The following is a 13,928-nucleotide window of genomic DNA, read 5'->3' as shown; positions in this document are numbered from 1 at the left end:
CATTTGGTGCCGATGAGTAACTGCATAATGCATGTTGGCTATCTGTGTTTCACTGTGCTTTGTGCATCAAATCAACATCAATTCCATTAAACCTAACAGATTGACTCCGGAGCTATAGGAAAAATTGGTTTTGATCCATGATAACATATTTTTTTATTCAATAACTCGTGTTTGACTATCTCCGGCCAAAAACTAATTTTTTGGTCGGAGATAGTAAAATTGTTTACAAAAACCTGGAAATTATTCACCGGATTCCGAAACCGGAATTACCTAGGAAGTTTACCCGAACTCCGGAACATCTCTATCAATAACAGACATGATAAGGTTTATTTTTTTTCTCCGAAAACTGAGATTTCTTAAGTTCTTTTTTGAGAATCCAAATGACGACAAAACGTTTCAATGATATTCTCGAAGTTTGTGATCAGAATCGAAAAGTACTCTGGCTAATTTGTTTTCAGTTCCAATTAGCTTTCTGAATCGATCATCTACGTTATCAAATTTAACATCATGATCTGTTGAATGAATCCAAGAAGATCTGAAACCTCAAAAATGACCTTCAAAATGAATATCGAAAGTGTGTTAACAAATTTATTTGACCTCCAATTTCAACCATTAGGCATACTTTCTTTCTGAAATAAATACTCATGCAAGACAAATTCGTGTTTTCGAAACTGAGTTCAGTTAAAATACTGGAGTGCACTTGACAGTCTAAAGTAACCGACATCAGTCAGTGGTTCACTGGCACCAGTAGCCTGCATAGAAGCAACTGGATTGGGAAGGTTAAAACTGGGAGCTGGTGTATTCGATACACCGGGGAACCCTGGACTCTGGAACATCCCACTGGATACCTGAATTGGCACTGACGTACTTCCAGCTGTCGTCGATCCGTCGGCGCACTTAACACAAGGATCGTCCCAATCACGGGGAAACATGGACTCGCATTCTAGAGATTCGTCACAAAATTTATGCAAAGCGCATAACTTATGTTCTCGGCTCAGATGAGCAATGTAGAGTCCAAACTGTGAGTCGGTGAACTGTCGTTGACAGAAATCGCAATCGAAGGAGGGAATCAATGTCAACCTGGAATCGACGAAGTGTGTTGACAGAATGTGGTCGAGTAGTTCGTACTCATTCGTGTATTCGCACAGTTCGGGTGGACAATGGGAGCACAAAATTCGGGTTGGTTTCATGGACAGCACGCACGACACGCAGTGTTTCATCTTCAGATTGTCGTCCAACCTGTACTCTATAACAAGATAATTTTGAGTAAACAAAATCAAAACAATTATAAATACCTCGTGTAAGAGTACGTGTGTGTGTGTGGAAGTACTTGTAACTCTAACCATATTAATAGGCTGAACAAAAAAATGATTCATAGCAATACTGACCCGTTTGCTGCTTTAGTACCCGTTTGGAGCTTTAGTAGCACAGTATATTACGCCACGTTATTCGTTGCAAAAAAATTAAATATCTTTTTTCTTGACTATTTCTCTAAACTTGAACATTTCTCTAAACATGTGAAGCTACACTTCGCAAATACGAGCGAGAACACTGAAAGAAATAGCTCTAAAAAGCCAAAAAGTGAAATAAGAAAAGGATAAAAATAAGCCTTGAAAAATATAACTTTGCTGTGCCTGAATCACACTTCCGACATTGAGATTAGAAGTTTCTCGTCCTCATATCTGCGTCACGATTGCATGAAAAATTAAGAACACTAGCTGCCTATAAAAAGCTAGATTTGCTATTAATTTGCCCATGCTATGCAGCAAAACAAAAATACCGCCAAACAAAAAAATTCTACTAGCCGGAATTCAACCTCCGACCAGTAGATTACTATGAGTCTCACGTCCTCGCATTTGCGCCACAGTCACTTGTCAATCAACTGGCACCAGCAACTAATAAAACAGCTACATATGCAATAAGCTGAAAAAACTTAGAAATATACCAAAAAAAAAACGCCAAAGAGCTTTTATTTGCGACTTAGGTTGGAGGACAAAGTTGCTTCGTAGTATTACGCTACGCTCACATTGAGTGAATAAAAGCAATCGCTGAAAAATTCTATCATCCTAAAACTCCAATTCTGTTGTCCAGACTCGTCAGCGAAACGAAATGATAAGCTTTCAAAAAATGATTTAATTTTAGAGAAAACCAGGAGCCTTTGAATGCGACTGTTGTAAATAAGCTTTCAGAAATAATATATTTTGCAGATATATTCATATATGAGACCACGCACGCTTAACCACCGATAAACAATAACCACGAATAAAACAGCTACACATGCTAATGAATTGCCAACACGATTGAGCAAAAGTGGCACAAAATGCAAATAGACATAATTTTGCAAGTAATAATTTGGAATATCATAAACTGAAGGCATCTAACTTTGCATGTAACAAATTGCAAAACATAGAGCCACATTAATTTGGAATATAATAAACTGAAGGCATCTAACTTTGCATGTAACAAATTGCAAAACAGAGCCACATTGCGGGATATATTGAGTTTCTATATCTAAATTTCTAAAATCGAGTTTTTATGATTCTTATGTTGATTGAAACAAACAGCCTTTTTCGGTTCATTTGATGAATTATTTGATTCATTATTCGGTTCATTTTATGAATTAAAAATGCATCAACTTTGTTAACTTTTTACAATTCGAATGTCCAAGCACATGCTATCAAAATGCAGTAAAGGTGCCCTAAAAGTGGCACCGATATTTGCGACTTAGGTTAGAAAAAAGTTCTTACTAAAACACTAAGCTGACGTTTTGAGTGGTTGGTAAGATTCAAAAACTATACGATCCTGGAGAGAATTAGTAAGTTAGGCATGATCGACAAAATTAATTTTGAATAACTGAATACCAAACAAAAAATGAGAGAAGATTTTCTTATTTTTTTAGAATAGTTTTACTTTATAAAATCTTCATTGTCACATAACCGCTGGAAATGTTACTCAATCGCGTTTTTAACTCGAAATTGAACAAAAAATCAAAAATTTGTAACAGGTTTTTTCGGCACTGGGAGAAATTTTTTGAAATTTTTAAGGTCGTTAGAATTACGAATGAAAGGCCTTTAATATGATATATCACACAACTCTCAGATGATTATTTGTGGTAGATGATTTTGCGTTGAAAACAAAGAGAAACAACTAAAACACACCCGAATACAAAGTTTCTCCATTTTCAATGGTCGAAATAACAATTCAATAATCCGAAAGCTATGAAAATGAAAATGCTATGTAGCCAATTTCCAAGAAAATATTATCTTGAATTATGCTTTTCCTGAAATATACTATAAAAATGCCGAATAAAACTAGCTCAAGACTCACACCTACGGTGCCTCAAAAAGATGGTTTAATGTAAAAAGAGCTTCCGAAAACATGTACCAAAACACCGATATTTAATGCAACAGTGAAGATAAACTGAGCTCTTCTATCAGGTGTTTCTATTTCATAAAAAAACGCCATGGGTCGAAAACCAAAATGCTTTGAGCAGATAAAAAGAGAGGGCATAATTGCTACCCTATATTGTACCCAGACAGCATCCCACCATAGAGAAGAATGTTTTATTTTTTAACCCTTAGTTTTTTTTCAAAAGTATCGAAAAATCATGAGAAACAAACAATCTCGGAAACAAACAAGATTTGAGCACTAAACGTTAGAGGCCAGAGTTGTACCCTGACAGTGCCCTCTGAATAGACTCTCTCAGAACCCCGCCAAAGATATTGAGAATTTAATCGGTTAGTTTTTTAATAAGTTTTTTTTTAAGAAAAATGGAGAAATCAAAAATCGCCACATCTCGGGAGCCAAAAAGATTTGAGCCGTGATTTTTAGAAACCGAATTGGCAACAAAAAAGTGTACCTGACAAGACACCACCTTAGGGATGAGCATTTCGAGTTCTTTTTTTTAAAATATCAAAAATTATTGAAAAAAAATTAACAAAAAAAAAATTAAAATCGCCACGAAATCAGAAGCATTTGAGCAGTCATGTTTGGAGGGAAGAATTGCGAGCCTTGAATTTACCCTGTCAAAATTGCACCAGAAGGGTTGGGAAATTCAGGTCACAAAGAAATTCAATTTACGAGTTTTCGATTGAAGAAGTTTCAAGAATTTCAATTGACAATTTCAAAAAAGGGAAGTTTTTAAAAAAAAAATTGAAAAAATCAAAAAACACGCCATATCTCGAAAACCACAAAGAGTCGAGCAGTCAAACTTGGACGCTAGATTTGCAACCAACTGAACAACCTTGACATCACCGCACTATGAAGTTGAGAGTTTCAAGTTCGGTTAGTTTTTTATATCTAAGTTTTTGGAAATAAAAATGAAAAAATCATAAAAAACGCCATATCTCGAAAACCATAAAGATTTAAGCAGTCATACTTGGACGCCATATTTGCAATCCCCCTGAATGTAACCTGACACAAATAATACGTTAAAAAAACTTTAACAAGTCAACATAGGGAATTCTTAAACATGTGTCAAGTGAAACGTTGTATAGAATACATTCCACATATGCAAGTTTTATCAAACATCACAGTATGTGGCCATATGCGGCAATATGTTGCGAAGCTTATCAGTGACGACAACAATAAACGACAATTAAGAAATGATTAAATCACCTATACACTGCTTTCTCATATGAATTGACAAGCAGCAAAGATTGATCTAAGATGACACTTACTAGCGCATCTTTTATCTGTGGCGAAGTGTCTGTCTGCTGCGAGTTGTGAATGGAACATCATAGGACACTCAGGGACTGGGCACTTCACGTGGACACTGCTGATACCCCTTCTAGGCTCACTCGCAACATACCCCTTCCAAGTGCTATGTTCACACTCGGTACAATAAGAGACGTTCACGGCTAAGTCCACGTTCGGTTTCTCCCGAGGGTCAAATGAGGTCGCACTTTCAGACCCTGTAACTCCTGCGAGATTCTGTCTGTGAACTTTGCATAAATGATGGGCATACATATGATCGTCCCACTTGGCGGCGTTTATAAATATCTCCGAACAGAACTCACAGTCGAATGATCTTGGAACAGCAAATCCGTGCGACACTTCCACATGTCTGTACAAAGAGCTGGGCAGTTCGTAATCGCCAGGACAAACAGGACACGAGTAGGTTCCGGGAGGAGGGACTTTGTGGAAACAGTCAGCACATTTCAGCCAACTTAATTTTTCATCGCCTAAAAACCAGCGAGCAGTGAAAACATTTGCATCTCCTTTAGAAGCGGTACTTGTCTGTGGCATTGAAACTCCTAGTGAAACCGGGTTCGATCGCTCTTCATTCAAATTTACCGAGCCATATGTAAGTGGTTCTGTTTCAGACAACGGACTATACATCCGCTGAGGCGGAGATGCAATTGGGATCTCAATGGCTGAAAACGACTTATTCGTATCCCGCGTGCTGTGAGTTTCAAAACTTCGATGCTCCGATTTCTTGTCTGCTTTACTATCGTAACTAGCTCTAGAATATCGACTCTTTGATCTTGATCGTTTCTTATCCCGACTGTGCCTTGAACTTCGGTCACGACTTCGACTTCTTTTGGAACGTTTACTTTGTTCTCGGCTTCTGGATCTTCGGCTGCGTGAGCCTCTGCTTCTTGATCTTCGCTTCCGATCATGAGACTTGTCTCGAGACCTTGCCCCTCTGTCCCATTTTGACCCTTTCCTGTCAAAACTTTTGCCTCGTCCATCATTGCCGTACTTATTCGATCTAGGCTGCCATGGCTTTCTGGGTTGGTTATTTTTAAAACCGTTACTGGCTTGACCATTAACTTGCGGCTGCGTTGGCGGCGCGGTTAGCGCTTCGACAATCGGATTGCCCTTTAAGTCGGCGTTCTTATCCAAAGAGTGAAAATGGTTCTGATGGTCAGTCAGAGACTTGCCAACAAGGTCGTTGCAGATCCTACATAGATGTTCAGTGTACAAATGCTGATTCAGAGTACCTTTACCCTCCTCTACTATTAAAACCTTGCACCCGTACGGGCACTCCACGTGAGCGAACTTACAAAAGTGATCTGCGTTACAGTGACCTCTCAGAGCAATCGGGTTCTGGCCAAAGTCACGACAGCATATCTCACATTGGAACGACTCAAAAACAAGCTTACAGTGAACTTCAAAGTTATGTGCAAACAGATCTGAAATAGTTTTGAATGTAGAGCCGCAAATCATGCAGGGGAACTTTTGCGGCGGGTAGGCATACTTGCATTTCTTACAAGTAAACCAGGAGTCTTTGTTTGGTTCATCTGGTTTTCCGTCATCCTGCTCAGAATTAACAGCCATGAACAAAGCTGTTGAGGGTGTGATTGAAATCCAATTTTTCTCCTCAATCAACAAGTTCAAGTACTCTTCAAAGTACTTCAAAAACTCATCCGAAGGTATGTTCAACTCGATCAGCAGCAGTCTCAATGAAGATATCAGCTGCTTGATTCGTTGCTCTGAAGTGATGTCTGAAGTATTTCTCAACTTCAGGTAGTTCGCTTCTAAGCACTGTTTCACTATATCTTCAGGCGCTCTTCCTATTCTATCCCAGCTAGTATGGAGCCCTGTCCTGCAAATTGCATCAATCTGACTCAGCCCATCAGTTGCTGTTTTAATCGCTCCCGTTGGCTTATTCGCGTATCCTAGGGGTCCCTCAGTGCTGGCATGAGCTCCAAGCAGATTCATCTTAGCAAGCCTCATCATTTTAGCCTGCAGCACAGGGTTAACTCGCGGTTCCACAGGCTGCTGCTGCCCTGGAACATGTGGTTGTCTCTTGAACTTAGAATTTCTTCCAGAGAACTTGCAACCTTTAGGGGGCTTGTTGTATCCATTCAAAGCAGGGTTTACGTTAGGAGTGTACACCGTCGAGAGTCCTTGACTGCTTCCCGATCCAATCTGTCGCAGAACATCACGTATTGTTTGAACATCATCTTCTGTCAAATTAACAGACATAGTTTTCAGAAAAGCAAGTAAACAAAACCTGCCAGCTTCTTGATTTAACACAAAGGATCTGAAATAAAATTCTCTTTCTATTGGGAAAGAGAAACACTACTATCTAAAACATTTGGCTATATTAAATCTGAAACAATATTATCATTTTGGAGACGATTTGCAATAGATTTATGCCAGAATAACAAAGACACGCCATCCAAAATCTTCAAAACTTTGAAAACTACACATAATTTGTTCTGATGTTTGAATAAATGACAGAATTTCGATTAGATCATACTCCTACCTGAAAAATATCAGCTGCGAAGCAATATAAACACTACATCACATAAACCCCGAATTAGTGTGAAAAATGGATGTAAGAAAACTACCCAAGCTAAAGTTTCTATCGCGAGCCTATTCGCGATAAGGATTTTTAAAATTTTAAACTGGAGGTATTCTACTTTCCAAAATTTTACACGTGCGACAGAAAACATATCAAAAAATTAATTGATAAAACGTCAAAAAACGGATCTTAACACGTTTGACACAACTGATGTTCATTCTGAGAAAAATAATTTTCAAGCATCCCTCCCCCGGATCGAGCCCACGCATAGTAGTAATACATATCTGCCATGGCCAGTTAAGTAAACTCTGCCGCTCTTAATGCGCGAGTCGTTCGTTCGAATCCCACTTCGGTTACGGTCGGAGGGTTCACAATGTCATCCGCACCTTTAACGGTCACGGTAAAATTGAAAACACTAATCCTCCCCATAAAAATTCTGCAGTGCTCAGGGCTGGGGCCAAAAAACACAAAGTAAATCTATTCCACGTTTAAAAGAACGACGTGAATGGGCCACAACATCTATCAAAAATTTTTCAGCCAAATAAACCTTTGGAGCCGAAAAATGAAATTCTACTAAATCAGTTGGTGAATTTACAAACACAGCCAAAAGGCTGATAGAAAAAAGTCAACGAACGCATGGAAACAAAAAAACTGAAGTATCATTTTCAAAGGTTCGCAATCATTTCCAGAATTTTGTTTACAAAGCTGAATCACAAACGTAGCCAACAGACAGTTAGAAAACAGTAATGAACACAGAGACAAAATGAAAAATTTTCGAATTTCAACAAAATATATGCCCTTGAAGCTCTTTGAATTTCAAGAATAATCTGTGATAGAATTTTGTTGATAAAAGTAACCCAGTTGACCAAAACTGAATGAGTAGGTAAAAGTTCTATTCCGCTGGGAATTCAGAAAAGTCATTTATCGATAAGTCATTTTGAAAAACGAAAACAATCACGTTTAATTTTTACACTTTTACAACTCTGCAATTCGATAAAGAGTTTGCAATTGGATAAAGGAGTTTCCCGTCCTTCTTTTAAAAAAGAAGAAAAAACAGAACTGATAACCGAAATCAAAAGTCAAACTCCGCTTTTCTAAAAAAAAAATCACCAACACCTATATAAGAGTATATAATAGTAGTCACTACGTTCTTCTAAAAAAGGATTACAAGACTGATATGATAGAACACCACTTGTAGCACTACATGTCTCAGATGAAAATTAAAAACGTGTTTAAAGAGAGCGATTAAATTTTATACAATTAAATAGTCTTGACACTCCTCGTTTCCATGATTTTATCATTTGAACTATTTTCAAACTATTTATCATAAAATGTCATAACAACAAGGCTGGATTGGTAATTAGAAACATAGCTAACATTGGAAAAGAGTCGATGAACGCAAAAGTACACAACAAATACTGAATTGTTTTTTTTTTTAATTTTCCAACTTCAAAGAAAAAATACATGACGTTAAAGCTCTTTGAATTTAAAGAACAAATAATGATTGCCTTTCTTGATAAAATTAATCCAATTTGAGACAATTGGATCAATAGCAAAAATTTTATTAAAGCCGAAGCAATGTATCCTCAAGAACATATATTTTAGATACAATTGAAAGATGTTATAGGGCCCATGACAAACCCTCTATCCTGAAAAAAATCACCAACACCTATAAAAGAGTACTCACTACATTCTTTCAAAAAACTGATTACAAGACTGATATGATAGAACACCACTTGCAGCACTACATGTCTCAGATGAAAATTAAAAACTTGTTTGAAGAAAGCGATTAAATTTTATACAAATAAATAGTCTTGACACTCCTCGTTTCCACGATTTTATCATTTGAACTATTTTCAAACAACTGATCATAAAATTACATAACAACAAGACTGGATTGGTATTATGAAACATAGCTAACATTGGAAAAGAGTCGATGAACGCAAAAGTACACAAAAAATCCTGATTGTTTTTTGAAAAACTTTTAACTTTCCAACTTCAAAGAAAAAATATTTGACGTTAAAGCTCTTTGAATTTAAGAATTAGTTTTTTGAAGTTTCGCGTTGCCTTTTTGTCGGCGTTTTATGTGTTCATTGTACTATTGAAAAATTGCACGTCGGCTTGCTGCTGAATGAAAATTATTATGAAATTAAGGGCTTGGACTCTGAAAAACCGCAATCATTTTGATTTGCTCTTTTCACAGTTCAAATGCAATTTTGAAATTTCGGTTGCAATTTCAAAAGCGCAATCATTTTGGTCAAAAGCGAAATCAAAAGCGCAATCATTTTGGTTTGCTCTTTCGACAGTTCAAATGCAATTTTGAAATTTCGGTTGCAATTTCAACTCTATTTCACTGTCTTGAGGTCAGAATTATTTCAGAAACTTAAACAGTTGTCCCATACATGTCTTAAAAGCTAAACACGAGTCTTCACTACGTTCATTGACTCTTAAAAACATTCTCATAGGAAGGACAAAAATCCGTCTAATTAATGGATTTATATGTACAAAACAAGCACCAATGACTTTTTATTTCTCAAATAAAGAGCGGATAACCAGCACAGTAAAAAGGGATTTTTATTTTGAACGAAAAGAAATATAAAATGGTAAGCCAATGGTAAAAAATTCTGAAAGTATGTACAATAGACTAGATACATTTTTTCAATTTATGCTTTGGAAGTATTTGAGTTAGCTGACCTCCCGCTAGGCGGCTTGAATGTAGCATATGCGTAAATCAAACTACCCATTACACTGATTGTCAGACCCCAGAAATTTGGCCATGAGAAGACGTAGTCTCCGCCAAACACCATACCAAAATAAGCAATGAAGACATTTTTCGTGCATCCTATGACAGAAACCGTAAGAGCAGATGTATATTGTGTGCATAAAACAATAGAGTACATCAAGACGAATCCCATTCCACAGGAGCAGAGAAAGTTGAGGAGAAAGCCTACATCGGTCCATTGATCAAACTTGGAAGCTTTGTCCACTTCGCCACTAGAATAAGCTAAGCAAACTGCAGGAATGATCATAAACAAGCTGTTGTAAAAAATAATTGCATACTTTCCGAGTTCTTTTACATCCAATTTCTGTTTAGTAACTACTCCATTCACTGTCGTGAATAAATTGTTAACCAGTATATAACAGTAACCAGCAAGATTAAAGGATAAGTCATTTACAGCTGCAATAATTGCACCTACAATCATAACACCAACAGAGAAATACACCAAATTTGAGAAAGATGCATTAAGAATCCAAATTTCAGCAACCAAAATCATAAATACGGAGAACCTCCGTAGCACTGTCATCATCGGCAAACTCAACTCTTTTGTTCCTCCGAGACCGGAGAACAGATTTCCACAGTACAACAAAGGAAGCGGCCAAATCTTCTGGAAAGTAGCAAAGCTCGGCCAGGGAACGTATATTTTTCCAATGAGTCCTAAGAATCCAAGTAGAAGTATTGAGAACACCATTTGTCCAACAGCCAGTACTTGCGATGAAGGGAAATTGTACACGGTCAGAACACTTTTGTTGCACACTATAATCAGGATCGAGGTCATAGCGTAAAACCCTGCAGATAAAAGACGCTTCAAGAATGACGCTGGCATCTGTTCGGTATTCATTTCGGCAGTTTTCAGATTCAAGTTATCCAAAACAACTGATATTCCACTAACCATGAATTCTATTGTAACATCATAACTGAAAACAAATGGCAAATCAAATATGTTGGCAGGACGCAGTATAAAACTAAACAAGACTGCTCGGCATCAGTGTAGAGAAGCGAATACTCGGACTGCCCTTTAACAACTCTCAATTTTTTGTCACAAAACTATCAAGTTATGTTTGACACTAACAGGTTTACATCTGAATTTAACAAAAAATCAAATATAACCTGAAGTCTTTTGAAACTTTTTGCAAAACTACAGAAACGTCGTAACTAGAACGTGGAAAATTTTTGAGCAGTCATTTTTTGGACGTCACAACTGCAACCGCTGGGAGTACTCAGACATTAACCTATTATAGTGTCAAAAATGCAAACTTAGGGGAGTGGTTTTTTTTTACAGATGCGATAATACCAAAGCCTATTAGGTATACCAAAAATACCGGGGCAAGGTCTTTTACCAGACCGACCTTTTACCAGACCACAATTCAATAACTCAATTAGTTTAATTAGTTAGTTTAAGTTAAAATAAGTGGAAGATTTGAAAAGGAAGCGGCTAGAACAAACAAAACTTTGTTGAGAAACCGTGAAATCATTGTCTTAAACCAGACTAAACGGCGTCATTACATCGGCCAATCAAATTTGTTTATCGAGTCTGGTAAAAGGTCCATGTTATAACTTTTCTGGTAAAAGGTCGGTCTGGTAAAAGGTCGGTCCCCAAAAATACCGTATACCAAAACCGATTTGCGATGATTGTGTCAGTCGGTCATTTCGAGGAAGTTTTGTGCTAGAATGCCGTCGATTTTATGTGATATTCGACCAGAATGGCGGCCAAAATGCATGCTTTTTTAAAGCCTTGTGTGCCCATGTTGCAGCAAGAAAGTCACATATAGATCAAATGGGGTTGAATGCGAGTTGCCGAAACTGGTATCATCTAAAATGCGGAAAAATATCCGATGACGTATACGCATCAATAACTGAGATAGTCTGATACTGTAAAAGCTGTTGCCGCGCTAAGAACCAGGAGAAGGATACTCCCCAGGTGAAATTGTTCCTCGGGTATGTGGATGACATTGTTAGAACAGTCCAGTCAGAGGGGAGCCGAGCTGTCTTCTCGATGCCGCCAATTCTCTTCATCCAAATCTGCAGTTCACTCTAGAGGAAACTAACTCGGAGGGGAATTTGCCGTTCCTGGAATTTAACATAAATGTATCGCAGAATAGGGGTGTAACTTGCAGTTGGTATCAAAAACCAACAAATACAGGGACTATACTGAACTATAGAAGCTGCGTTCCAACTCAGTATAAGCGTAGTGTTATCCAAGGCACTGTAAACAAGGTTTTTAGGAGTACTTCTAGCTGGTAGCAATTTGATAAGGCTAGGAAAACTAATAGGGCGCAAGGAATGACAAATCAGTACCCTGAAAATTAGTCCGCAAAGGTAGCGACAGGCCCTGTGCAAAATCATCGAGGGTAGGGGCAAGTCCAATGTGAGGGCAAGTCCAAAACTCAATCACCAAAAATAAAATGTGAAGCCCCCAATGCTGATGGTGCAATATAGGGGTAACCAAAGCCAATATTTTGCTAACAGGTTACGAAATTTATCTAACGTTCAATTGGTTTTTACCACAAGAAAACTAGAATCATATTTACTATCACTGAAGTCAGCATTTTCTAATGACCTCAAGTCAGGAGTGGTTTATAAACTGCCATGGCGTGGATGCACTTCCACCTATGTCGGACAAACTGTTCGACATTTGACCATTAGAATTGAGGAACATAAGAACGCAGACTCACCGGTAGGCCTTCACCTTCAGCAAAGCCAACTTGAGGGAAATAGCGCAGATCTGAGTTGGAAAATTATAGATAGGTCAAACAACTAAAACAAAAGTGTTAATACTAGAGGCAATACATTTCAAGAAAAGGAAACCGGGCTTGAACCCGCGCGATGAGTTTGGTAGCAGGGAGTTAACACTGAAAATTTAGTCCCAAAATAATTTTGGTTTTTTATTTAAAACGTACATGTCTAAATCGAAATTATGACTCAAAAACTTTCAGACAAATTAATTTTAAAATGTTTAATTAATTTTAGAGGTTAAAAGTATTTTAATCCTAGTAGTAATTTAGAGGTCAACTGTGATTGGCTAATTTTTTAACATGATGGTTTAGAACCAGAATGTATGTGAATTATTGAAAATAACATTTGTAAATTGATGTTTTATCGTCATTTAGGTTAGTTTATTGTAAAAATTCTGACGATGCACATAGTTGCGAAAACGTTTGAAATTTTACTTTTTAGCAAAATTCTTTCAATTTTTAAAGCCTTTAGAAAATCAAGTTTACCACCCAAAACGTTTACCACAATTTCACTGCTGATTCTGACAAAGATAAACCAGATTTAATTCGAAAGTTCTTCTCTTCGGTTTACAGTAAATCCAGTTCATTCCGTTTTTCTCGCGATTTGTCTGCTGATATGCCAGTTCTAAAGGAAATAAGCATCGAAACAAAAGAAGTAATGGAAATTTGTGAAAAACTTAAAAGTTTGTAAAAACTCTGTAGTTTGGAAATCACGTGATCGAAAAGCAGTTAAAGCAATCAGATTTAGGTTTGATACACTCGATTAACCTTAAATGGGACCAACACATCAAAAATCCAGTAAGAAGGCAATAAAAGTTTTCTTCATGATCAAACGTGACGTTTCGAATATATATTGGACAACGAAGCTCAATCTGAATAGGTCAATGATAGTGCCAATATTCGTTTACGGAAGTCCTTGCTATGGGTTTAGAAAAAACAACGGCTATGTTAGAAAATGTACAGAAGCGCATCGTTAAGTGGATATCACCAATTGGCGGAAGCTACAAAGCTTGTCTCGAATTTTTGGGAATTTTAACGCTCCCTATGTGCATTCAAGTAAACAACCTTTTGTTATTGTCCAAACTGATTTTGGGTAGATACGATAACGAGCTAATTGATATTCCTTTCTACACAGATTCCTCGCGCTGTAATCTATTTC

At 37.3% G+C, this 13,928-nt stretch overlaps 2 protein-coding genes across 2 annotated transcripts; both read right to left on the bottom strand.

Annotated features, from left to right (window-relative positions):
• Window positions 1-575: 575 nt before the first annotated feature.
• LOC134844500 (uncharacterized) lies at window positions 576-7,235 on the bottom strand. Its single transcript, XM_063861207.1, has 2 exons — window positions 4,680-7,235; window positions 576-1,246 (listed from the first exon to the last, which is right to left on the bottom strand). The coding sequence occupies exons 1-2, from the start codon at window positions 6,931-6,933 to the stop codon at window positions 678-680; spliced, it is 2,823 nt and encodes a 940-aa protein (XP_063717277.1). The 5' UTR covers window positions 6,934-7,235; the 3' UTR covers window positions 576-677.
• Window positions 7,236-9,279: 2,044 nt separating this feature from the next.
• Window positions 9,280-11,110, bottom strand: LOC134844127 (nucleotide sugar transporter SLC35D1-like). Its single transcript, XM_063860642.1, has one exon. The coding sequence runs from the start codon at window positions 10,927-10,929 to the stop codon at window positions 9,919-9,921; it is 1,011 nt and encodes a 336-aa protein (XP_063716712.1). The 5' UTR covers window positions 10,930-11,110; the 3' UTR covers window positions 9,280-9,918.
• Window positions 11,111-13,928: the final 2,818 nt, after the last annotated feature.

Source organism: Symsagittifera roscoffensis, chromosome 4, assembly GCF_963678635.1.
Source record: "Symsagittifera roscoffensis chromosome 4, txSymRosc1.1, whole genome shotgun sequence".
Classification (NCBI taxonomy): Eukaryota; Metazoa; Xenacoelomorpha; order Acoela; family Convolutidae; genus Symsagittifera; species Symsagittifera roscoffensis.
The sequence above is the reverse complement of the archived record's forward strand: the minus strand, read 5'-3'. Positions and strand labels throughout refer to the sequence as shown.